The sequence below is a fragment of the Sturnus vulgaris genome, chromosome 11 (genome assembly GCF_052056855.1).
Source record: "Sturnus vulgaris isolate bStuVul1 chromosome 11, bStuVul1.hap1, whole genome shotgun sequence".
Classification (NCBI taxonomy): Eukaryota; Metazoa; Chordata; class Aves; order Passeriformes; family Sturnidae; genus Sturnus; species Sturnus vulgaris.
Window position 1 is genome coordinate 15,142,174 of NC_142253.1, and position 24,471 is coordinate 15,166,644.

The 24,471-nt window shown below is 41.9% G+C and overlaps 3 protein-coding genes across 4 annotated transcripts; 1 reads left to right on the forward strand and 2 right to left on the reverse strand.

Moving 5' to 3' along the window:
- Positions 1-492: 492 nt before the first annotated feature.
- On the reverse strand, positions 493-7,406 carry GLT8D1 (glycosyltransferase 8 domain containing 1). Of its 2 annotated transcripts, none has more exons than XM_014869659.2 (10): positions 7,361-7,406; positions 5,480-5,535; positions 5,271-5,369; positions 4,629-4,845; positions 3,850-3,967; positions 3,221-3,305; positions 2,894-3,006; positions 2,217-2,383; positions 1,977-2,089; positions 493-1,362 (listed from the first exon to the last, which is right to left on the reverse strand). In XM_014869659.2, exons 2-10 carry the CDS (start codon positions 5,493-5,495, stop codon positions 1,172-1,174), a joined length of 1,119 nt encoding a protein of 372 aa, XP_014725145.2. In that variant the 5' UTR covers positions 5,496-5,535; positions 7,361-7,406; the 3' UTR covers positions 493-1,171. The 2 variants fall into 2 exon arrangements, with proteins under 2 accessions (XP_014725145.2, XP_088027715.1); XM_088171589.1 differs by lacking the exon at positions 7,361-7,406 and adding an exon at positions 6,642-6,810.
- A 58-nt stretch (positions 7,407-7,464) lies between these two features.
- SPCS1 (signal peptidase complex subunit 1) lies at positions 7,465-10,129 on the forward strand. The gene is made up of 4 exons (XM_014869661.2): positions 7,465-7,669; positions 8,641-8,700; positions 9,018-9,104; positions 9,949-10,129. The coding sequence occupies exons 1-4, from the start codon at positions 7,634-7,636 to the stop codon at positions 10,069-10,071; spliced, it is 306 nt and encodes a 101-aa protein (XP_014725147.1). The 5' UTR covers positions 7,465-7,633; the 3' UTR covers positions 10,072-10,129.
- Positions 10,130-10,687: 558 nt separating this feature from the next.
- On the reverse strand, positions 10,688-24,005 carry NEK4 (NIMA related kinase 4). The gene is made up of 16 exons (XM_014869660.2): positions 23,806-24,005; positions 21,206-21,472; positions 19,985-20,182; positions 19,030-19,137; positions 18,243-18,397; positions 17,514-17,655; positions 16,259-16,684; positions 15,800-15,853; positions 15,456-15,596; positions 14,515-14,640; positions 14,108-14,171; positions 13,606-13,712; positions 13,409-13,497; positions 12,597-12,802; positions 12,334-12,467; positions 10,688-11,667 (listed from the first exon to the last, which is right to left on the reverse strand). Exons 1-16 carry the CDS (start codon positions 23,896-23,898, stop codon positions 11,575-11,577), a joined length of 2,403 nt encoding a protein of 800 aa, XP_014725146.2. The 5' UTR covers positions 23,899-24,005; the 3' UTR covers positions 10,688-11,574.
- Between the last annotated feature and the right edge of the window lie 466 nt (positions 24,006-24,471).

The following is a 24,471-nucleotide window of genomic DNA, read 5'->3' on the forward strand; positions in this document are numbered from 1 at the left end:
AGCTGTCATTGCATGAACACAAAGCCTCTTGTCTGAACATCCTCCACCGAGGGCTCTTCACAAGCCTGAGTGCAAACCTCTATGGAGCACTTGGCACAGTGGCTGCTGGCATATATCAGCTAATAATAACTATCACTCAACAATATAACTATAAAAAAAAACAACTTACCTGTAGCACAGGTGATGGGCAGCTGGCTGCTGAGGGCACAGGCATCTCACTTGATGAGTTCCCAGATGGGAAAAGGCACAGCAGGAAAAACTATAGCAGAGTGTAGCTCACTTCAGAGAACTATGAGGAACTCAACACTAACAAAATTAATCTGTAATTAATACAGCCTGGCCCCCAAAATAAGTAGTTTGTACTATTTTAGAATTAGATTGCTTTCACAAAGACCAGATCAATTAACTTTGGATTTAATCACTTGCTGTGTACAAAGGAAACACTTCCTATATCAAGACCGGAACTGGATTGTCATTTACCTGGGGCTGGAGTCAGCATGTTACAATTAGCTTTATTTCTGAACAAAGTTTCATCCGCCACTGTACAAAAACATGGTTTGCTGTTCACTGGCAGTTAAAACCATTTTGCATAGTGAAATAATACTTGAAGGATTCATTTTTCAAAAAGGATTCCATTTTGCAGAATTCCATAAGAAAGACTTAAACAGAAACGGTTGGGAGGAGATTTCATGCAAGAAAGGGTTGTTGAGGGAATTATTTCACAAGATAACAAAACAGAACAAACAACAAAACAAAATCCAGGCAGCTCTTAATTACAGTGCATTTCTGTGCAAGATTTGCTGGTGCAAGCACCAGCTGAATTTGTATTTTGTTCTTAGAAACTTTGTTTCTGTAATTGACAAAATGATCCCCTGCTAGAAGACTTGTAGTAAAGAGCAGGAGAACACAACTGAAATGACATAAACAAAAGTGCTCATTCGTGGAGATCTTCCCTTGTTTTCTGTAGTGCTGCTGGAGTAGCATCTTGTGTCACACAGGTGACACGAGCCTCCTTTGGACCCGTGCATTTCAGAACTGCATCTGAATAAGTTCATCACCTTGTGCTCCAGAAGGCAAGGTCAGCTCTGTAACAGAAACTGGCTAAAAAGAAAATGTTCTGCTTGGCTCCAGAAATTTCCTGAGAAAACATCATCCTTTATTCAAACGGACTCTACTTCGCTTCATAGGCTTCCAAGTGCCTGCGGATCAGGTTGAACTTGCCTGTAGGGTCAGGGACATACCACTTCTCCCAGACTTCTGCATAGGAAGCTGTTCTTCCCCAGGGTTTGAAGTGTCCATTCCAATGGAGCAGCTTGGCAGCTTCCACAAACTGAGGGGAGTACCTTTTCCCAGCACTAGACCCTTCAATTGAAAAAGAAGCATTAGCGTTTGAAATAAAGGCAGCAGAAACAGCAATGTTAACTTCAAAACAAAGGATTTAACAAAGGAAATCTTATCATTTATGGAGAAAGGAGGTAATAGGAGAGGCAGAAATAAGGGCAAAGTGAAAAACAATCAGGTGCAACTAAATGTCACTTTGAGCTGTGTCTGTTTTCATACACTGCCTTCCAAGTTCTTTAAAACCCGCTTAACACCCAGATGAAATCAGCAGCCTATATATTGTTCATCAGAAACATAACCTGAAAAAGCTCTCCCAGCACTGGGGTTTCACCAGTAGAATGAATGTCTGCCCTTCTCAACAGTTTTGGAAGAAAGACCTTGGATCACTTCAGATACAATATATTTGTGGAAAACCAGAAGTATTTTGTAAGTCAGTTCAAGAACTAACCCCCAGCTGTTCGAGGAAGACTCAGGCCCATAAGCCCCAATATGGAATTGCAAAGCTGTTTTTCTTCAAGAACAAAGGACAAAATAGGGGAATAAAAGCTGACTTTGCTATATCATCAACAAGGTGTCCAGCTGCAGACCTGGAAAAACACCCTGGGGGAGCAGCAACACAAATGCTTCAAACATACCGAGATGTCGGACGTTCCACATGGGATCAATACTGGAATGTTGCTTGTAAAATACAATTAGCAGTGGAGGTGTTGTGATGCTGCCAGCCAGAGTCTTACTGTAGAGTTCCTCTCTGGAAGTTGAAAGGGTGCTGATGAGTTGGTTTTTCACTTGCAGCAGAGATACATTCCCCAAGAGGGAAATGCCAGCAGCAGAACCAAAGCCCTGAGCTGCTCGCATCCCCAGCCTGGGCTACTTACACCACATTAAGTGCCATCCACTTCTCCAGTTGTTTCGTGATGTTCTGCAATTTCCACTCAGTCAAATTGGCAACAAAAACTCCGGGATTGAAAGAGCAGGTGTTGGCTTTCATGGCAAGCTTTCGGATGGTTTCTTTTTTGTAATCCAAAAACCCAATGTAATTATACTGGGGGGGGGGAAAAAGAGTCGAAATTAGGCTTAAAATATATGGGGAAATTCCTAAAGAAAAATTCTGCACAACTCACAACAGACAGGAATAAGTTGAAGTTGTTAAAGAGTAAATATCCCTTCCTTTAAAATGAGAGAAAGAACACATAAGAGGTGCAAGGTTTTAAAAATATGATTATATAGACTACATATTTTAAGGAATGCTGCATGGTCTTAATAATACCATATTATTAATATGGTACCAGTCTCAGATAAAGTTCTTCTTACACTTTCAGAAATGAAAAATTGTCCCTTCGATGTTCTCAGACCTCCTGCTATTTCACAATGAGAATTGCTCTAATTGTAAAGCATAGCAAAAATTCAGAGTAATTTACTGTACCTGAACAGAAACTGCAGGTCCCATTTGTAAAACTGGTTTAGGCAGGGACAGGCATATGTTCAGGTTTACAGCATTCCCAAATGCCTGAGATCTACAGTATTGTTATCACTGAACAAGACTAAAACTAACCTGATTGCCTGCTCCACGGACAGCAACTTTACTACTGGTTGAGTCACAGTCATCTGAAAATGCAGCTGCATGTCCAGGTTTCAATGGAGTGTTGTAGAGTTCAACAATATCATCTGGAAAATGGAAGCAAGCACAGGAAAACCAAAATCAATCGTGACTAAGTGCTGAGTTAGGCTTTGTTCAGTCCATTGTTACAACATATAAAGCTACTCAGTTTAACCCAATTCACTCAAATTTACAAAGTTAGTACAGAAATGTTTGGGTTCTGTGAGAGATAAGACGCTGACCTCAGCATAAGGCCAGTGGCAGCTAACAAAGGTCCCATACCTTGCACTATTACATCATCATCCACATAGATGACCTTCTCTGCATGAGGTACCAAGTTGGGCAAGTAGAATCTTGCAAAGGTTAACTGTGAGAACAGCAAAGCAAGAGAAGTGAAGAATTAAATGAAAAAATTGCCCAAATAAATGTGAAATTGACTGATGTTTCTGGCACTTATCTGTGGCATTAATATCCAAGACAACTTCTATCAAAGAAGTGCAATAGGCAGCAATATCCTACAAGTAATTTAAAATAAACATGTTCCATCAATTCCTGGTTTACCATGACTGTATGCATTGATAAAGTAACTTTAAAACTGGTCTATATAAGAATTTCTTATTTCTCCACATAGATCTGCAGCATCTCTGAGGTGCTGGCATGCTGGACGTGCCAGCTGCTTTGTTTCACTGTGGCTAGCAGTAAAAAATGATCCTAGGCATGCATATGTAGATATTCAAATCCATCTCTCACTATCTAGATACTTAATTTTACTGAAATTTAGGAATTTGATTATGAAAGATTGTTTCTATGCTAACAGATTTGATTTTGATCTCTAGCTGTGTTCAAAAGCCAACATCAAAATATATTGTTATTAACTACTAATTGCAAAAAGTAATCAGCATCATCCTCACTGGTTTGAAGGTGTCTGTCTTTTGGGGATCCACTTGTACTTTGCCTTCTAAGACACGAGGGTCAAAATCCAAAATTTGATATCTCATATTTTTCAGAGGAGGGCTCTTCAGCCACATCCTGCAAGCAGGAGAAAGGCACAGATCTTGTTAGATGGGACAAAATCAAGGGAACAGCAGGAGATCCAGCTAACAGTGACACAGATCCTGATGTGGCCATTCACTTCCCTGCCCAACAAATACATCTGGGATGTAATCAATGCTGACATCGGTGCTGTCCTGTGTGGCCACAGGGGCAAATCCAGAATCAGCAGCTGCACACCTGGGACATGGAAAAGGTACGAGGTCACTTCTTGTTTTATCAGAAATACACAGTCCTGTTATCACAGGCCTTTCCCAAAACCATCAGTGTGGACAGAAGGGGATAAGAATAACAGGATCAAAGAACAATCTACAAAAATGGAGAAACATGACTGCCAGCATTTGAATTGCTTAGACGAAATGTAGAAGTAGTTTTTACAACCCTTCTACCAACAAACTCTAACCTCACTGGTTGGATATAAGCCCAATAGAAAAGATGTTTCTTTTCCATCCCTGAAATCTGACCAGGAAAAACGGTGGTGGGAAAAACTCCCACAGCAGCCCTGTCAAAAAGCTGCCATAAGCAGCAGGAGATGGGACTGGCAGTCAGGGGAGTGCAGCTCCAGGGAAAGGCAGCTTGCTCTCCTCTCAGAAATACAGAAGTTCACTGTGTTGTGGGAATCCAATGAAAAAATCATTACCTTAGGTGATCCACAGTATCATTTAAAGTAACAATGTAGAAAACCACATTAGATCTGGTGTGCTGGTAAATGCTGTTCATGGCTGCAATTGCACCTCCAAGCCTCTCATCCGAGGCTGCAACGACCACAGGAATCTCCTGGTCATCCCTCTCATCTGTCAGCCTCTGGGGAGCTGCAGGGATGAAATCTATAGGCTGAAGTCCTAAGGGACTTGGATCTGAGGAGTAAAAATGACATACTTGTTTTTATTATTATATATTATTATTACTACACTAAAATTCCCAACACTTCAATTATTCCTGCTTAGACGTCTGAGCTGAGGATTACAGTAGGCCAGTATCAAACACTCAGAGCATCTGCTTTTGAGAATCTGAGATGCTAATGAGTAGAATAACACCACATTTACAGAAAACAGCACACATTTAACCATACATATTTACACACAGCACAAGGTATTAAAAGGCTGAGCTACAATAGTCTGCACTTACCTTTGGTCCCCTCTGCCATGCCTATAGCCTCATTAACTTCCCCCTCCCATTCAGCCAAACCACGTGGTGAGTTCTGTCTGGTCAGAGCATGTGTTTTCCCACCAAATCTTAAAAACATATACATTTTTTAAAATTAAAATAAAACCCAACGTACCTGACAGTTCCCGTCTCAGGAAGTCACTGAGGCTTAGAAAGTTATGATGAATAACGAGCAAAAATATGATAACAGCCACTATAAGGATGGAAATGTTCACTGAAAATTGAGAAGAAAAATCTTTATCAATATAACCAGAGAAGAACTGAGAAACTCAGATGCCAAAGATATATATAAAAAAAAAATCAGATAAGCACATATACACATACCTTTCCTTAACGTCATTTTTCTATTCTTATTTTATTAACATAAAGTTCCTGCAAACCTGCAAGAAAAAAATACAGTAGTCACTGCCAGCGCATTCTTCCATGAGGCATAGCACACTATCAACAGTGTCACAAGAGTTTCAGTATCAAAGGCAGTGAATGTTTCCCTTTGTCAAAGAGATAAAACTGTACGTCACATTTTAAAAAGTGAGTATGGTATCAGGAATTACCTAACTACAACCACAGAATCGCAGGGTGGGTTGGGTTGCAAGGAACCTTCCAGATCACCTGGCTCCAACTCCTGCCATGGGCAGAGAAATCATCCCTAACTTCTCTGGGCAACCTGTGCCAGGGCCACACCATCCTCACAAGGAAGAATTTCTTCTTAATACATCATTTAAAGCTGCCCTCTGTCAGTTTGAAGCCATTCCCCTTTGTCCTGTCATCCATGCACTTGTCCAAAGTCTCTCTCCAGCTCTCTTGGAGCCCCTTTAGGCACTGGAAGGGATTCTAGCAGGTCCATGTCCTTCTCATATTAGGGACCCCTCCCACTGCAATGACATATCTAAAGAAGATCTCAGAGATAAAAAGGAGACATGCAGATCTTGCCACTTACTTCACCGACAGAAAAAAAAAAAGCAAGCTAAACTCCTTCTGCCAGTGAAAAGTAATCTGAGAAGTTCTGGAAAATTATGTATGTTTTCTTTACCGTTGAAACTATTTATTTGACTATCTGAACTGGAAGCACCTGAACAATAAGATAAAATGTTATATTATTTCTTTCCATATTTAACCAACAGCAAGATTCTGATGTTTACGAGATTTTAACAAAGAGCATTATATGCTTTAAAAACCATTACATTCGCTACATAAAATACATTTATCAGAGTTTCAGCTGAAGTGTCATCACACAGAATAGACAACAAAAGTGAGAAAGAAGGCAGCACCATCATGTTATAGAAGGCGGTAGAAACACAACACCAATGCAATTTCGATAAGAAATTCAAAAATGCTTGTTCATTATTTAAGAGTCGACGTGAAATCAGAACGAGAGCTGCCTATCCTGGCGTGTGAAGGAACCCTCAAGTAACACACAGAAAGCTCTCTAACAACATGCAAACTTCCAGAAACGTGAGAGACTTGCAGAATCCCCAAATTAAAATACCTCACACTGTGCTGTACTGTTACATGTATCAGAGCCACCTCCTTCCCGCCGCTGCGTTTGTCCCCCAGGGCAGACACATCAGCGGAGCCCAATAAATCCCTGCCCTGAGCTCTGTCCGGAGCACGGCCGCGCTGCTGGCACGGGGCGGGACGCGCAACTTTGCCTGGAGAGCACAACGCCACGTCCCGCTGTGGAACGAAGCGCTCTGCAATTCCCAGCGACACGGCCGGAGCCGCCACAGACACACGGACACGGCCGGAGCCTCACACAGACACGGCCACGGCCGGTGCCTCAGGGACACGCGGCAGCCGGGCTGGGGGCAGTGACAGAACGTCCCATGCACAGGGATAGTCACGAACAATAAAACACACCGCGCTCCCCGAACTGCTCTGCGGGCACAGCCCCATTCCCCCGCACCGCCCGCGGCGCCTCGGCCCCTCACGGACCGTCCACCGCGCCGCCGCGGGTGCCCGCCCAGGTGCCTGACCGGCCGCCAGGCGCCGAACCCGCGCCGCGCCCACCCCGCCGCGCTACCGGGACCGCGGCGGCACCGGCGGCTCCGCGAGGCGAGCCCGAGGCTCGGGCGGGAGGGCGGCCCGCGGCTGCCGAGTTAGTGCGGATTCCCCACAGGCGGCCCCGCGGCGCCTCGCGCCTGCCAGGAAAGGCGCCCCGGCCGGGGTCCTGCGGGGAGAAGCCGCCGTTGCCGAGGAGACGCGTACCGGAGGGGAGCGGAGCAGCCCCGCAGCGGCGGCGGCGGTGCGGAGGCGATGGCCGGGGCTGGAGGCGGCACCCCGGGCCGACGAAGCTCGGGGCGGGGCGGACGGGGCGTGTTTCCGGCCAGCTCAGCAGCCGCCTTCCGCTCCGCCACGACGAGCGCCGGTAGCCGCGGGGAGGCCGCGCCGGGCCCCGCCCCGCCAACAGCAGGGCCCCGCCCGGGAGCGCCGGGACGACTGAGAAGAGGAGCAGAAAGAAGCCCGAGAAGCGCCGCCGCCATGCTGAGCGTGTTCCGCTCCATCCCCACGCAGATGGTAGGGCCCTCGGCACCGGGGCATTGCGGGAGACATGGCCGGGCGCAGGTTTAGTGTCCCCTGCCCGTACGGCGACACGGCCAGGCGCGGGCTCAGCGGCTCCTGCGCGATCTTGGCACCCGTGTACGAGGCACGGCTAGGGGAATACAGGATGAATCCATGTAATTCCGGTTTTTGACCTGGGACTCTGATGCTGTAGAAGGAAGTTATTAGGCAGCTGTGTAAGGGAAGCCCCGCTGTGCTTTCCTGCTTCCTCTAGACGGACTGAAGACAGCGTGTGCTCCCAGAGAGACACGTTTTCTAACGTCAGGCAAACATAGATTAGTTGGATTTGGAAGGAACTGGAGATCATCCAGTCCAACCCTGCCAAGGCAGGGTCACTTGGAGCAGGAATGAATCCAGGTGGATTTGGAACGTCTTCAGAGAGACGGACTCCACAACCTCTCTAGGCATCCTGTCCCACTGTTCTGCCATCCTCGACATAAAGTTCTCCCTTCTGTTGAGGTAGAACTTCGTGTGTTTCAGTTTATGGCCATTGCTCCTCATCCTGTCGCCAGGCACCACTGAAGAGAGTCTGGCACCATCCTATTGGCACTCACCCTGGAGATACTGATCTGTCAAATATGTCATCTATCTTCTCCAAAACACAGGTGCCACACGCACCGTGCCCTCTCGGGCACACCCTCTTCTGTGGTGATACAGCTTTTACTTAGTGATGTTAAGGTGACTACAATGGTATTGTGAACTTGCATTACTTACCCTGATCAGACAGTGCTTCTGTTTCTAGATCATGTGGTCAAGCCTGCAGAAGAGGTGTTTTCAGCCACTGTTAGAAAAATAATTCCAATCTGGTTTGAGAGTTTAACAAAAACGCAGAGAACCCATGGTCACATAGGCTGTAGGATCTAACCTGGAAGAGTTAAGTGGACAGGTCTGTGTTTTGAATACCTAAAAAGTGTCTCTTTCCACAGGACTACAAGGGCCAAAAATTAGCAGAACAGATTTTTCAAGGAATCATTCTTGTCTCTGCAGTAAGTATAGTAGACCTGTGCGTGAGAACATAAAGGACTATTTTGTTTTCTGATCTTATAAATATTTTTCTTGTTGTTTGGGGTCACTAAAAGCTTTAAACAAAGTCAGAGAGGCTGTCATGAATTAAAACTTTTTTTCCTCTCATCTTTTACTTTCCTTGTTGGCCTGCAATTTTGAAAAGCTTAGAAGGATGTATGGACTGTGCTTTTGAAAAATCTGTATTTTCTTACCTAAACCGACCCCCTGCAACTTAATCTTGTCATGGGAAATGTTTTTCTTCATTTAAAGTTTGATTTTTTTAATTCTTTTTTTCCAGGTAATTGGTTTCATCTATGGATACATCACTGAACAGTTTGGATGGACTGTCTACATAGTTATGGCTGGATTTGCTTTATCATGTTTGGTAAGAATGTTTTCCCCAAACCAAAAAACACATGCACTGTTTAATCTGGAATAATTGCTTAATTGAGGGGCTGTCAGAGTAATGTTTGCTATGCAATTCAGATTTATTAATACATATTTGTGCTTCCTTTGATCTGCATAAAGTGCTTTGCAGCCCATTAAATGCTTTTTTGGAAGTGCTAGCAGAATTTTTGCAATGTAATACCTCTTTTATTTTCATTTCAATTTAAAGTTAGTTTTAAGTCCAGCTGACAGCACTGGTAACAGAAAGGACAGGGAGGCCTTCTGTGCAGTAGCAGCTTGTCAGGACAATTTTGCAGCTGTCCCCTGCCTGACAAGGAGGCAGAATATGGAATTTCAGGAGTAATTCCTTACCCATGCATGAGAGGTGTCCCATTCCTATTGGGGCAATCCCAATCCAGTTTTACACGTGGTTTCAGCACAATTTGACCAATCACTACTCAAGACACACACACACACAGAGAGAACTGTTTTGAAAAGCCCCTGTAATTCTCTGGCATCATCATCTATCTGCTTCTTAAACATCCCCCAGTCAGTCTGGCTGCAGTTACTTACCCGTGCTGCCAGGCAAGGGGAGGGTCTCAGTGCAGTGTGGGAGGTGCTGGGAATGCTGTTGTCCTCCTGCCTGCAACAACCTGAGGTGCTTTAGTCACATAACTTAAGCATGACTTTGCAATGTAAACTGTAAATGTATATGAAATTGTATGAATTTTATTAGGACTAAGAGATGAGAAGTTAGGGATGAAGATTTTCCTAAGCAGCTGTACAGAACAGCTCTCTAGCATCTCAGTGTGCGTGTTCTGACTGGCCTCCTTTGCCCTCAGCTGACACTCCCTCCGTGGCCCATGTACCGCCGCAATCCCCTCAAGTGGCTGCCAGTCCAGGACTCCGGCACGGAAGAGAAGAAGGCAGCAGACAGGAAGCCAAAGAGACATTCTAAAAGCTAAAAAATTACTGTTTCCAGGTTGTTACTTTGTTTGTTAAATTCATTTCCAATGAGAAATACTTCTTGGCTTAGTGTTTGGGTTTTTTCTTAGTATTTTGTATGCAACCAAGCTCTGCAGGGAGCATGAAGGCTGGAGTTTGGAAATTGGGTCTGGAGTTTCAGGGGAGTCACTGAGAACACAGGGATGTGGGGATTAACTTCAGAAGGCTACTGGAGGTAACACCTGGAGTATTTCACTAAAAAGGAACACAGTGAATCAAATTAATTCTAGTTGCCATAGATAATAAAGAGCTGGACTTCAACTGAAATATTTCTAACTGTGTGTAAAACAAGCTGTCAGTAGTGCCAGGTTTTAACAAATACTGTGAAATGGTACATGCCCCACAGTTCTGAAAATAACTGTTCTAGGATTGGAGGGTGCAGTTTTTGTTTTAAATAAATTTTCCCTGGAAGAACAAGTAAGAATAGCTCTTGAAACATTGTAACTCAAGCGTGTAGTGTGTGTGAGGCAGCAGGATCCATATGTATGGCATTTTATTTTACTAGTCATGTCAGTAAGCTCCCTCACAGCTGCTGGAGGTTACAGTATTTCAACTACAGGCAGGAAAAGAGACAGGTTGTTCATTTATAATTTTATTTTACAAATTCAATTCCATTTGACTTCTTTATTATTTAAAAAACATGTGCTTTTCCTGTAGGTAGGTGCCCAACAATGCCTGGGGACTGTAGTGAGACACTCTGGATGCAAACAAAGAGAAATAAGTGTTTTATCTTTTCACTAAGTGACTCTGGTCTTGGGCACTTTCATTCCTAAAAGGAATTAGTATTTGTAAGGCAAAGGGATTTCTCCAGCTGGAACCATGGTAACCATGGCTGCATTACTTTCAAACATTTTCAGACTTATTTTATCCATTTACCAAATGCTTTCCCCTACCTTGGTGACTGCCTCAGCAACAAAACACAAGAGCAAAGTCTCTCCTTACAAGCAGTACAGCTGCCCCTTACAGCACTTGGACTTGGCAATTTACACAACCTGAGGACCTTGAGTTCCACAAAAAATAGTAACTGTCTCTTCATGCTAAATTTTCACAACTATCTGATGTAACAGATTATAGTTTATCACATCAGAGCCTTGGCAGAGATTTTGTTATTGTATTTAGTATGAGTCCATACCAAAAACCTTTTGCTATGACAAATTCAAACCAGAACATAATCTTTCTTGACACTCCTTAGTATATAAAACTTGGTATCCACCCCTATTTGCATCTACGAAAAGCAACTTTTTAAGAGAGTAAAAACTAAACTAAACAGTTTCTCTTCTGAGAAAGTGATAGCCTGGTTCACATTGTAACATGAAAAAATATTACTACCAACTCTAACATTTTCTGCAAGTTCACCTCCTTATTCCAGCAAAGGACATTAATGAATGAACATGCTTTGTAAGCTGGTCCAGTCTATCAAAGGAGCTAGAAAACAGTTCTTTTCTGCAAGGAAAAGATTCTGGTCAGAGCTTCACATTTTCTTCAAGGAATTTCAGGTGCCGAGCCTTCGCACTGTAACTCGCGTACTTGTCTCCCATGTGCTCCCGCAACTGCAGCTGTTCAGAACACACACACAGAACAAAACCCACAACATTTACTGGTGTGGAAAAGAAGCAGAAGCTACCAAAATATTAACAAAAAAATACCAAAGCACTCAGCTGAAAGAAGCATGTGAAGCTTGGCAATGTAGATGAGAGAGAAGAAAAATGAACACTGTTGTTGTCTTAAAACATGAGATTTTCAAATCCCACCCAAAAATTTAAAATACAAGATCTTCACAGGTAACAAGTCAAGTACTGCCTGGGTAAGTGTAACCAAGTTTTGAATCAAAGGAGCTGGAGGTATTCTTCATTCACCTCTATTAGGGATTGATGTTCAATAATTTCTTATTTTGGACGTGATGGCAAAAATTTGAGACAGAAAAAATTACTGGAGAAACAGCACACACTGAAATTATTTGCATCCCTCACACCTCCAAACTCAAGAACCATGGTTCAATTCTAAAGCTCTGATGGTTTCTGAAGAAGTTGCAGTTGAACATAGTCTACATCTAGAATCAAACTTAAGAGGGAAAATTAGAATATACTTAGGTCCTTGCCTGCCCATGATTACATAAAGACTTTCTGGAATCAAGGTCTACCCTATCTCAATAGGGTAAAGACCCTGCTCATTTATCTAGGCTTATAAAGAAATGAAACAATTTTATTATGAAAGACATTCACCTCTCTTTTTGCTTCATCCTCTTCTTCCATGATTCTGTACACCTTCTCAAGAAGTTTCACTCCCAATCCTTGCACCACATCAGATCTCAGGATTTCAACCATTCTCCTAATCTTGTAAGGGACCAATAACATATCTATTTAAAATAAAATACAATAAAAAAATCAGTGCAGTAGTGATTACTTTCAGTACAGATAATTTTTATATTCTACAGAAGAATATGGGACCACTCTAAGTATTACCACAGAATCCCAGAGCAACAGACCTGAAGGAATCTCTTCTATTTTTAATTTCTCTGATTCATCAGGTGATTTTCCATGCAAAATCAAAGTATCTCGATATTGTCTATTAAGTTTAAACTCTGGGGCTGGGGTTGAGGTTACACAACACTCAGAGTTCTCCTTGGAGTCCATTTTCAGTGTCCACGTCATCAGCTGCACCAAGTCATTCATTTCATTCACGTTGCTTTTCCTAGGAGAGAAGGAAAAAATGATTCAGTCACCACCAAATGCAACTTCCACCCTGCATTCCAAGAGCTTTCAATGAGTTTATTGAGGTCCTAGTAAGTATTCCATGTTAAACTCCTTGTTGTGGAGCAGTTTTATCAATAGCAACATCAGTACTATTTCATTTTACAACAGCTCAGAGCCCAGTCACTGCAAACTACTGGCTACTGCTCACTCTGGTAATGCAACAAATTGCATCTTTTGAGAGCTGCATACACTGAAAAAAATCAGAGAGAAATTCAGCCTCATTTACAGTGGAAAGGAAGCACATTGGCACCTTTTAATGCATCCTGACAGTAGATGCCTTTGGTTCTGGAAGATTGGTTTCCTGGAAGCTACAGTTCATAAAACCAGAAGTATACAATCCCACAGCCCAGAAAGTCGAGCGTGGAAAGTGTATAGTCACAGAGAGACAATAATCCAATGGGGCTGCACTTTCCTCCTTGCATCACATACTTCTTCAGTCACTCACTATGCAGAGATAAAGTGTGAAAGCCATTTTTTTTCCACTCCAAGTCAAGGTCCAGTATAGCAGTGAAAACTTTTGCACAGTATTAAACAAAATCCTTACTTCTCCATGGAATCACCATCAGACTTGTCTGTAGAGCTTGTGGAAGAGCTTAGCTCATCATCAGACAGGCAATGGGCTTCTCTCTTTCTCTAAGGAAGAGGAAATAAATAACAAAAACTCTAATAGCTGAAAGTAATTCAGCAATATGGCATAAATTACTGTTCCTACATGGAAGAAACACTTTTGACAAAGTTTACCTGAGAAATACTGGGATCTGATGAGGACTGAGGAACTTTAATAGAGTTTCCCACAAGTGCCTTCACTTCAACTACTGCACCATTTAATGACTGTCTCGCTGGAACCACTGGAAGGATGACATTTTGACAGTATTTACAAATAAGCTGTGTGTATTCTGAATTAGTTTCATGCTCATGCAAGAAAAAAAACTATCACCTAGCAGAAGGCAGGCAGGGAGGTAGGTATTCTGCTAATAGACAACATTGAAGCTTCTGTTTGAATATTCTATATTTCATGTACATTTCAAAGACAAGTTGTCAACACGAAACACTACTGAACATTAACTAAAAAGCAGAAGAATACAGACATGTTAACAGAACTTTTTATTTAACACAGCACTAGCCCCTTAGTGCACCGTTCTGAAGATGGCAGTGAAGAACAGCCAGGTAGTTATCATTTCTTCACAAAGAAGTTATTAGCCTACTTATACATGAACTGCTAACATGTAAACATTAAAATTACCAGAGGGAAGCATCTCCCGAGACTGTTTCAGCCTCCTTCGTTCTCTTGCTGACAAGGGCCGCTCCTTCAAAGGAAGTTAATTTTATATTAATTTGTAATCACCATTATGCCTTTTGTTTTCTAATCATCTGTTAAGCAAAAAATCCTTCTCAATTGATATGGGAGAGGGAGCTATTATTTAATGCTTAATTATTTATTATAAAACTGTCTTCAATGAGACCAATCTGAACTCTAGAAAGGAGCTTCTGACCTCCAAGGTTTAGCAAGGCTCATCTCACACTGAGCAGGGCTTCCATGAGACAGAGGAAGCCACTACACATTTCTTTACTCACTGTGCACACACTCGTGGAACAAACTGCTCAGAAGGAATGAGACAAAACCGAGCAGGCACAGTTTTCATCACTAACCTTTGGAATGGCTGCTTGGCTGGGTTTGGCACTATCTGCAGGCTCAGAGTGCTCTGCACCCCTCTGGGCTGTCTTTGGGGTCACATCAGAAGGAACAGGTAGAGGCCGAGGAGAAGCTGCTCTGAACTTGACAGAGAAGTGAGCAAGAATTTACATTTATTTTTATTAAAAGTTTTAGTACTCTGCAATCGAGGAGACATTCTTGCACGGTAAAGCTGGATGCCAGAGATTTTGAATCTTACTGTAACTTTTTCACACCTCCCAGCTTGATCCTCCCCTCTCCCCATCTCTGCTTGCATCCATTTCCCTTCTTTCCATCTCTTCATCTTATCCCCCTCCTCCCAGAATATTTTTCTGCCAATGCCTTTGCAACAATTGTCTCCATCCCCAAATAGCAAAACCCAAAGAGGAAAACCAGGTTATCAATCACCAATCACCTTTTTCTTTAGCCTTGTGCCTTCCCCCAAGGAAACCTCCCTGCTCTGTGGAAAAACTGACAGGAGTCTATCCTGTGTGCATGCCAAGAGTTTCTTCCCACAGTTTGCACTCATAAGCTCAGGGCAGCCATTACATAGCTGTTCTAAAGCACTACTAAGCCACTACCCACCACAAGTAGCCTTATCCAAAGGTACTGACTTGTCACAAACAGTGAGAAGTCCTGATGCAATTTCCTAGAAACACTGCAACCCAGTAAAGGCACAGCCCACGTGGCACACCCACCTCATCCCTGTGAGGTACTGGGATTTTCAAAGATTTACTCAGGCTGCTTCTAATAGTCACCTTCAGTGATCTGCATTTGTTACCACTGAAGTTTTAAAGATACACACGAAACAAGAACAGCATTAGAACCCCCACCCTTTTTTAGAAAATTGGTCCCACATTTAAAGAGGAAAAACACAAGAGTCTTAAAGGAAAGAGAAGTATTTTTCAAGTATCTGCACCTTCTCTGAGCAGCCTTCAGTAAGTTCTCTCTTCTGCTGCTGCTGCCGTGAGAGAGAGGGTTCACTGACAGAGCTGTGAGGCTGCATGTGCAAGGTCATTTTTCCCTGAGCACCTCCTGAAGCTCCATGACTGACATCATCCTAATAAGTAAAAGCATTAAAAAAAAAATGCAGACCTGTCATTTCCAGATTTACACTCTTTAAAAAACAAGTGAAAACAGGCCACTTTACTATTTGGACTGCCTTAACATAGCACAGGTACAACCACAATAAATTCTTACTTGAAAGGTAAAATACCTGCTGTACCAGCATCTTTAGCTACTAAACCTTCAAAGGACACTTACTTGAATTACAACAGGAATAAAGGGTGCTAGCAGCTTTTCAGTAGAATCCAAGCTCTGCAACAAATAATGATTTCTCATTAAAAATCTCATGGTAGACCAAAATGCAGTGAAAAGACAATCACCACCAATTAGCCCCCCATCCAAATCAAGATCATTCAGGCCTATTACAACATAGAACAGAAGTTCCAAAACTATTCTTACCCTCTCTGTTTTCAGTTGGAAAACCAAAATTTTTTCCCCTGTTAAAACAGAATTCAAATAATCTAGATAGATGCAATCCCAAAACTACTTCACCATATTGCCTTTGCAAATCTGAACCCAAGGTTCCTAACTACTTAAGAATCTCAGTAATTTAATCAGCAACATCCTACTTTGACAGAAAAACATGTGAAGCAGCTCTCTAAATTTTAAGAGCTGGCCACTGGTTAAATCTACTTCAAATAAGCAGAAATGCATTACCAGGTCAGTTTGCTTTTGGTCTTTTGATACAGGCTGCAGGAGTTTCAAAGTGTTATCATCATCTTCTACAGAATCAACAGAAGATAGCTTAGACTCAACACTTTCAGCTTTAAAAGGCTGTTTTGCTCTTTGCTGTTGTCCATCTTCCTTAACGGCTGGCTTGTTAGATGTTCCTTTAGAGTGGCCTGGAACATGTAAATGCTTTGCTTTATTATTCTCTGGAATACACTCACTGCCACACTTCTCACTTTCACACTTTGTCCTTTCAGATAGGGAGATATCAATGTTCACTCCACTGACTGTAGCTATGGAGTCTCCCAAGCTGTTCAGATCATTTTTGCTTGGTTTTCTTTCCAACTCAACAGCTGGTTTCTCTGAGGGACAAAATTTGGTGGCTTTACATTTGCTGATACAATCTTCTTCATCCTAGGATTAAAAGAAAACAAAAAAAGTCATTATCTTTTGGGTTTTGCACACATATGAAAGAATTCTCTAAGCATCTAAGGAAAATCAAGAACATACCAGAGCAAATAAACTGAAAGAAAATTATGATCAATAACAGATTAGGAGCCTCAAAAAAATCAAAATCCACATTTTTAAAGAGACAGAGATTTGCAAATGACCTATTTCAGGTATTAGTTTATACACATGGAGTACACCTACATTCCACCAGGACTATGAAAGAAAAGCTGTACTCCCTTGGCTCTTCCCTAAGGGAGGAACCAACACCAAGAGTTTATAGGCTGTGCTCCACTAAACATATTCAGTATTTCAACACTGAAAGTTCAAACCCAGAACAGCAGACTTATTACAGGAAACAAAAAACATCCACAGGATTAACCATTACAAAAGGTTTGTTCTAACTACTACAATTTTGGTTGTGACTATCATTAGTTCTTAAATATATGCTTTTGACTGGAAAAAGAACTATTACCACTTGTCATGAAATATTTTAAAAATTATTTGACCCCAAATATGCCAAGAGTAACTCACATAAAACCAGGTATTGTTTAGTTAACATCTTATTGATCTTGCAATTAGCTTCACTGATCCACAGGTGTTTAATTACTTCCACTCTTATCTAAAAATAATTCCTTCCCTAATATGAATTTTCCACATTTCTGGGATTCAGATCTAATGTTCTCAGAAATGATCATGCTTTCTTATAAAACGGAGCTTTTTATTTATAAAAAGCAGGAGGGACTTGGGTCTGTTGGCTTTTTTATTTTTAAGGTAAAAAACCCCCATATCTCACAACTTTGTATTTTCTGGCTTGCTCAGAGGAGTGGTTTTGGTGTGTAACATTCCTGCTGTGAGATTCATTCTTTGCTGAGATGACAGAACAAGGGTCTTTAGGTTTAGAATTCACTGTTTTCTTATGATTTCTAGCAGCCTTCCTGTAAAGAAAATGAAAGTTGCTCATTCAATCACCATAAACAAGGTCTTAAAATATTTCTTTAGATTATATTAATTAAAAAACCTCACTTCACTAAAGAGCTTTCAAAGAGTATCAGATACTGTGCACAATACCCTCATTTTCAATTCTAGAAAATAAGCTTAAATACATGATTCAGACTCTGCCAGCAATGTACACTTGTTCTGCAGAGCATCAGGTCAGTTCTATCTGGAAGCAGTAAAAAACTGACTAAACTTGACAAAGAAAAATAATCCTATCAGTGTATATCAAAAGGAACTTGGTTTTTCAACTCCCAGATGATTAATGGCCTCAAGAACCATATGGAAAGGTGTGTGTTCTCTAACAATTCTGTATTTCTAAGCACTGCACAATTTTATTCTGCATTTGCAGAAAAAAAATATTTTCCACTCTAATTCGCTCATGTTTCTCAAGGAATTCAAAGAAACTCATGTTCATATGCTTTGTAGCTGCCCATAACAAAATTTATTTTATCCCACTACATTGTCAAAAAAAGACAACAATAGCATGAATATTTTGCACAGAATCACTCAAATGAAAATGTCTTACGCCTTTGTGGCTTCCAAAAACACAGAAATCTGTTGTTTGATATACGGCTGTCGCAGGATGCTTTTCACACTAGGTCTCTCCTCAGGTTTTTTACTGAGCATAGTTTGTATTATTTCTACCAGCTGTGGGCTGTAATCCTTTGGCATGGGTGGCAGCTGTGAAAGGAAAGGGAAGCCTGGTATTATTTAATATATTCAACAGGGGCTACTTTTAGAATGTTTATGTGTGAGCATTATGGTCAGCTACATAAAAAATATGTATAAAAAACAGACTCATTGTTCAAATGCTAAAAGTTATCTAACTGCTTAATGTTAAACAAAACATTGACATCCCAAGTTCCTAATTTTGTTAATATCAACAGTCAAAGTTCTGTAAATAGGCTTAAAATTTATATAGCATGAATCCGTATTAACTTCATTACATGCCAAAGCAAGAAGACACTTAAATAAGGTAATCTTATTTAAAAGGAAAATGGCATCACACATTAATTTAATTTTTATACAATGTTTATTCAAAACTAGAAGCAAATTAAGACAATCATCTCAGAACTTTGAAAATCAATCAGTATTCATTACATGAAGAGGTAACAAGAAGCTCTAGACATATCTACAAAGGAATAACTCCCTTGGTCTGATATCACATCATCCATCACCACGAAAACAACACATGATGGTGTATGTTACAAGCAAGTATTTTTAACCCCATACAATATTTCTGATTAGAAAAGATAATCTCAATTTCTAAATAGAAAATCCAAGCACATGTTAAAAAGTTCAGGAGTTTTTACCTTTCCTTCAATAATTCGATAAGCCAATGAATTCATATCCTTGGCATTGAAGGCATGTTTCAGTGTAGCCATCTCATAAACACAGCAGCCCAAGGCCCAAACATCAGACTGAAAAAGGGGGAAGAGAAAATGTTTAGGAACTTCTTATTAATTGTACAAGTTTTATCTTTTGACTTAGTTACCTGCTTTCAATGGCATTCAGCTAATTAAGCCCAAATTCCATTGCAAACTTTTGGCTTTAGTCTCACTCTTATTTTTAATTTGGATCAAGTTAACTATTTTCTTACAAATATCTCCATGTGGTTTTTTCCAAAAGTAAGTGTAGAAATCAGCTATCTTTGGGAAGAGAGTTGCTTGTTTCCTTTTTTAGTACAGTATCAGTCCTAACTGTAAATTAAAAATCTTGATTACTTCACTGGAAGAAGTTTCCCCTCAGCTCCTGCTCATTGCATTCATATTTATGTGTGTGGCTTACAGCATGAGCTGAACAGGGGAACATGTTGGTTTTATTCTGTTATATTATATATTCACAATAACACTACTTATTCTTCTCATTAAACTTTCCTTTTCCTTTTTTTTTTTTTGTTTCGTTTTTTAATGCTGCTGTTATTTCGAATACAATTTTTGAGTGTAAAACTTCCTGGCTGGCATATAATAAATTCAGAATGTGCATCTCTCTAACACAGAGTGATACTTCTGTTCCCATTCTCTATCTCTCCAGCTGTGAGAGGTACAGGCAGCCTGCTGAACACCTTGGCTGTGATATGAATTCCTAAACACAGTTCCAGCAACAAACGTTCCTACTAATCTCTCTTCTATTTTTTGTTTGGTCTTTGGGAAGATTAAAAGGACTTGGATGTAATAAGAAACCAAAAACCACAAATAAGATTGTAATGATCTCAGAGAAATAAAATAATGTTCCTAAAAAAAGAGAAATGACATTTTCATACTGTACCTTGTAGTTGTAGGGTTTGTTAGAAAAGAGCTCAGGGCTCATGTAGTATGGGGTGCCTATGAGAGTGCTGGCCATGTCATACTGGTTTTCCAACACTCTGGCTATTCCCAGGTCTCCCACTTTGATTATATTTGTTCGTGTCAGGAAAATATTCTGAGTTTTAAGATCTCTGTGCAGAATGTGCTTTTCATGTAAATACTAGGGGGGAAAAAAAATCATATAAATAAGGTTAATTAACTCCTAATCGGTTCTTTTACACTGAAAAGCAAAATTTCATTACACAAGTCAAAGAAAGAAAACACAAAAGCAGAAGAAACACACAGATTGCTCTCAAGGTCAAGAGTGACCTGCAAAGACAGCATAGGTGAAATAACATTAAAAGGCAACATCTTTTAACTTTTAATGAGTAACAACAGGCAGGGGCCTGTTGTTGGCACTGCTTTAACCAAATCTCCCTGCATGCCCCTTGTAAATCAGCAGAAAAGAGAAAATACAAGTGTAAAGTTAAGACTGTAACTCACTTTCTGCTGCTTTCATTTCTTGACAATCTTAGTCCAAAAAAATTTCAGAAGAAATTACAATGTGAGCTTTGTATAAACAGGGAAGAAAATTAGTCATAATAAACAACAGGCAATATAATAATTATGGGTATTTTTGACCACAAAGGTCAAATTTAAGAGATCATTTTCTGTCCCATTTCTTATTCTTTGAAGTTAACATCTATATCTGGACTTTATTGCTGTAACGATTGCCTTTAAAGTCTGATAATGTCCAATTACAAATTTAAAAGAGTAGGATAAAGATTAATAGAAATTATGCATTAGTAGTCTAAATTTACCATTAAAAACAGCAATAAAAAGACTGAACACAAAATGCTTCTGAAATAATACGCTCTTTTTTTCCCCAAAAAGCTATATTTTGTAAATTAAATGTAAACTTTTAAACCAGAGAACCATTTCAGACAAGAGTTGTAAACACCCAAAAGGTAACCACTGTCTACTGTGCTACAGAGGCATGGACATAAAATATGTCAGCAATTTTAAACTTAAAATAGTTGACTTGACTGCAATGATGCATTTTTAAGGTACTAATACCATTGCATTTAGATGCTAGCCCAGCCAAACAGGAATCCAAAGGCTGCAGCTTAGCTCAAATTTTTAAAAACACAAAAAGTCAAATTAAGTTTATATGTGAAGGTGACAAAATTACACTCCATTGTACCTGCAATGCCATGGCAATCTGGACAAACCACTCCACCACCTGATTCTCAGGCAAGAGTTTTCCCTTCTGCTCCTTGAGCTTGTGGTAGAGGTCTCCTCCCTCGCAGAAGCCCATCACAATGTAGAGGTGGCCATCGTCCCCCTGCCAGGACTCTCTGTAGGTGACAATGTTGGGGTGTCTCAGCTGGGACAGCAGCTGTGCCTCCTGCTCTGCTGCTCTCCTCTCACGGCTGGAAGCACTTCTAAGGTTCAACTTCTTGATGACATACTGTAAAAGCAAGGCAAGGGGTAAGGTAAGAGATGAAATTAACTCTGAAGAAGCCCCAGGGAATTCCCGAGACCTAAAGGAAATGCAGTGTTTGAAATCTCCACTCATTATTCTACATGGAGGCCACAGTTTGGCTCAAAGTTATGCACAATTTCTTATTTTTTACCTTTACACCATAAAAATGGAAGAGCTGTGTTCCATTCATCCCCCTGAACACAACTCTGCTCAGGAATTTTGTGGTGTTTTGCTTTCTTCTGACTAATGTCCACATTTCTCTTTTTCTCTCTACTCCCATTTTAAATTTGTCTGTCATTTTCATCTTTCAAGCCTGAAGTACCTGTTTGTGTACCACAGTTACTCTCAAAAAGGCCACATCAATAGCAAATTTAAATATATATAAAGCATGAAGTCATATGAAAACAAATTATAAAAGTCTTCTGAAAGAGACAAAAGGTCTTATGCTCATTCCTAAATTTCCTTTATTCTTTATTAAGATGGGTCAAGAATTTTTCAAAGCTACATACAAAAATTCTTATCTACTTCCTTAATATTACATTAAATGTAATTCTAAGGAATTTCAGGTTTCAACAAAACCATTCATAAAGCTGAAGATGAGACAATAAAATCCATAGAACACTTCCATCACCCACAACACCAATATTTAGGTCTATCCCGATGAAAATTTTGTAGGACATCACTTTCCACAGAACAATCACACCACGATTACACTTGAACCTGCCCTTATCAGTGAGATTTTAAATCAAAATTTTAAAAATATTTTTACTTGCTGAATTTTAGCATCCTCAGAGACGGCTCAGTGTCTGCTCTCCAGGCAGCACCTATTAATCAGCCCAGCACATTTAATTAGTGCCCCTATACACCAAGGGAGCCAATTACCCAGGAAATCCACAGCACCTGACGACTTTGTGTTTCAGAAGCCTGCTGGACAGAACCTGTGATGATGCAAAGCTTCCAGGAGGAACATCACAAAGCTAATTGTGCACAGCATCAATCTATTTCAAAATAAAATAGAAATGCTGCAACTACTATGTTCTATGTGACAAGTCAACTACAACTCTGCCTTTGGGCATGGAAATCGTTTAAGCTCATACCAGCATCTTTTAGAAAATACACACCAAAATGCAAAAAGCACATATATTAGCCTTACTTTAAAACTTGGCATCGATTATATTTAGTTTAATGAGCATGTTTTCCTGGCAAGATTTTCTACTTTAGTTTATTGCAACGTTCTTCCACCTTATTTGATACTAAATGGTGTATGAACTCCATTTTGTTCTGAACACTTAAAGCTACTTGACTTTCTCCACAAAAATCCAGCATTCAGTTAACAGCAAATATGCCTAAATAAGACACAATTTCCTTCACAGAACATGTGGCACTGTGCCAAAGCCACAACAAAAATCCTGATCATCGTGCTACAAAGTTTGTAAAAGTTGGCAAAAGATAAAACACAGCAAACCACACCAAATCTTTATGATTTAGCTACAAACAGGAAGCAAGGCCAGTGTTAATGACCAGCAGCAGCACAATGAAATCCAAGGACCAAGTGAAAGTGACCTCGATGCACTGTTTACTTTTAGGATGAGGTGAGTAACTCTTTGAGGACATTGGACTGTGCCCCGTGGTGAGGCCTGGAGGGAACAAGTCCTGCCATTACTGCTGCCCACGCCACAGGTCACAGGGATTCGCCTCGGGATTCCAGCAGGGAACTGCCCTCATCCGGGCAGGACACACCCTCTGACCCCTGCTGGGACAAACATCTCCAGTCGCCTCCAGTGAAATCCCGGGCACGGAACAAACATCTCCAGTCACCTCCAGTGAAATCGCGGGCACGCAGGAGCTTCCTGTGGCACTGCTCTCTGCATGTTCTCCATCCCCATTGCTCTGCCCTCTCACATTCCCTAGCAAACACCTCTGCTTTGGCCAGACTGGACAGATTATTTCAGTTTTCCAACAACAATGCTTGTGCTTCTACTCTGACACAACCAAAACCTTGCCGGGAAGGCTCTTCCCCACAGCTTTAATAGTTCTTATAGACAAGAGAACAGCACCAGCAGCTCGCTTGGCTGCAGCCACACCCCGACACCTGGTGACGGTCACAGCCCCACGCTGGCACCTGGCCGTAGTCACACCTGCACCCTCACACGATGCCACGTCCCTGGCCGTGCCCAAGGTGGGTCAGGGCCACCAGACAAAGCCAGGGCACAGCTGGGTGTGGGTCACAGCACAGCACAGCCCAGCCCCGGCCATTCCCCTCACGCCCAGCAGCGCCCGCCGCCGTGCCCGTGCCCCGCAGCCCAGCCCCTCGCTACCTGCTTGCGGTCCTGGCGGTGCCGCGCCAGGCTCACCTCCCCGTAGCTGCCCTTGCCCACGGCCCGCAGGAAGCAGTAGGCAGCCAGGGGCATCCTCCAGCCGCGGGGCCCGGGCAGCGCCCGCTGCCATAGAGATGCCCGGGGCGGCCGCGGCCATGGAGCGCCCGGCGCGCAGCTTTCCGGCGGGGCGCGGCGCCGCAGCGGCCATTTTGGAAGCGGGCGCGGCGGCCATGTTGGGAGCGGGCAGCGCGGCTGAGGGGCCGCCCCGGCGCTGGCCTCGCTGCGGTCGCGGCGCCGGGACAGCGCTGTCCCCTCAGTGACCCGCCAGGGGCGTGTCCCCGCCGCGCTGCTCCGCGACATCGCCCTGCTGAGCCCGGGGCTCCGCGACGAGGACACGGCTGTGCCACAACACCCCACGTGCCACGAGCCCCGTTAGGGCGCGGCAGCTCCACAGAGCCAGCCCGTCCCTTTGGATGGCACAGAGAATTGGTTTAAAAATCTCCAGGCTGGGTAAAAAGGAGCTCCTGGAGTTCTCCCGTGGCTGAGCACCTCATAACACTGACTGTAGGAAAAAGAGAATATAGAATGTTTTATCACTGAGCATGTAACCCCCAGTCCTCGAAGTCTATCTTTCATTCACGGGTGAAATGAACCAGCTAAAGAGTT